The 1888-nt window shown below is 57.7% G+C and overlaps 1 protein-coding gene across 1 annotated transcript in view; it reads right to left on the bottom strand.

Moving 5' to 3' along the window:
* The window catches only part of TMEM183A (transmembrane protein 183A), a 63523-nt gene that overhangs the window by 22756 nt on the left and 38879 nt on the right, over positions 1–1888 (bottom strand). The window contains exon 2 of the mRNA XM_009994289.1: positions 1051–1153. Within this exon, the coding sequence (XP_009992591.1) occupies positions 1051–1153 (103 nt within the window). The remainder of the gene's footprint in view (positions 1–1050; positions 1154–1888) is intronic.

The following is a 1888-nucleotide window of genomic DNA, read 5'->3' as shown; positions in this document are numbered from 1 at the left end:
ACCCCCTGCATGGGCAGGGACACCTCCCACCAGCCCAGGCTGCTCCAAGCCCCATCCAACCTGCCCTTCAACACTGCCAGGGATGGGGCAGCCACAGCTTCCCTGGGCAACCTGGGCCAGGCTCTCACCACCCTCACACCAAAGAATTTCTTCCTCATCTCCAACCTCAATCTCCCTGTTCCACTTTTCATCCATCCCCCTCATCCCATCCCTCCCTGCCCTTGTCCCAAGTCCCTCCCCAGCTTTCCTGGAGCCCCTTCAGGCACTGGAAGCTGCTCTAAGGTCTCCCTGGAGCCTTCTCTTCTCCAGGCTGAACACCCCAACTCTCCCAGCCTGGCTCCAGAGCAGAGCTGCTCCAGCCCTCCCATCATCTCTGTGGGCTCTTCTGGACTCTCTCCAGGAGCTCCATGTCCTTCCTGTGCTGGGGACCCCAGAACTGGTCACAGAAGGGTTCAGCCATCCCTGTCAATGTAACATTCACCTTCAAGATAGAGACTTGAGGTCTAAACATTAACACTTCTCCAGCAAACAGGGCGTGTTACTCAGGCTGCTGCCAGCAGCTGAACACCAAGAAGGAAGTAGATAACTAAATATTGCAACACCTTACCAGGAAACTGCTTGTTTACACAGTTCACCATGGAAAAGCAGCAGCCTCAAAAGACCTTGTAGTATGGGGTGAGGGGAACACATTTTTGTCAGAACTATCACCACCTTATTCCCACTCCAATGAATTTCACCTGATAATAAAGCTGGGTACAGATTTATTTAAGTAATAAAGTCTCCTACCATGTTATTTTCTGTTTCAAGCAGAAGATAACAACCATTAGTTAATAAAAAGAGGCCTTTCAGGCACTAACAAAGACTCAGCAATTCTTACTGGATTCCCAACAGGCTTTCTGCAAAACCTCTTAAGATCCTGAGCACCTGACTCTGCAGAGGAACAGACTCATTTTCAGGCACCAAACAAAGCAGACTTTCCCAGCTCATGGAGGGGGAGTTTCCCCCACCAGGCAGAGGCCAGCAGGAGGGGGGAGCAGCCTCTGTCTCCACGAGGTAGCCTCACCTTCCGGCTGAACTGCATTGGCTACAGCTTTTTTCACCCTTCCAGATTTCACGACAGCTGGGTCTGAGTTCGCATAATCTGCCACCGTCACTGCAGGAGGGCCAGGAGAAAGGGTGTCAGCAGGATTAAGGATTACAGGGGAGGGGATTGATGGGCTAAGAGCCACCATCCCTCGAGGAGACAATCCACATAGGCTTGAGCAAGAGGTGCACCAGCAGGAGAAGGAGCCCCTGCTGAGCAGTGGGGGCCAGGAGCCCTGGCCAGGCCTGTAAATCCACCCATCCACCGGCCAGGCCAAGGGATCCATCCTCCTGCCCAGCTCTCCCTCTGCCTCCACCAACACCAAAACCCACCACCCCCCTCCCCAAGCCTAACTCAAGCCTGGCTGATCCAAGCCTGGCTGACCCTCCCAGCCCTGCCTCCTCCTTTGCAGACCAAGACAGCTCATTCCCCCACTCCCACACCAGATCTCCCACCTCCACCTGGAGGAAGCCCACCCCGCCCGAGCGGGCCCTGCTCCCCGCCCCAGCTCCCCTCACCGCGGCCAAGCCCAGGTTTTCCTCAACACCTCGGGCGAGGCCATTTCCTCCTCCAGGCCCCAATCCGGGCTCAGCCTCTCTCCTCCAGCCACCCCAGGCCGCCTGCCCCCGGTAAGGCCAAACCCCGCTCCCCTCAGGCCTGGCCCCGTTACCCTCAGACGGTGTGGGCTGACCCCGCTCCTCTCACACCCGACCCACCGCCGGCTCCCCAAGGGGCCCGGTCTGGGCTCAGCACCGCTCTGGGCCCAGCCCCGCTCCCCTCCGGCTCCAGCTCCGCCCCCCCTGC

This window comes from Chaetura pelagica, unplaced genomic scaffold (assembly GCF_000747805.2).
Source record: "Chaetura pelagica isolate M959 unplaced genomic scaffold, ChaPel_1.0 scaffold470, whole genome shotgun sequence".
In the NCBI taxonomy this organism is placed as follows: Eukaryota; Metazoa; Chordata; class Aves; order Apodiformes; family Apodidae; genus Chaetura; species Chaetura pelagica.
Note: the sequence above shows the minus strand (reverse complement) of the source record. Positions and strands in the feature narration are given on the sequence as shown.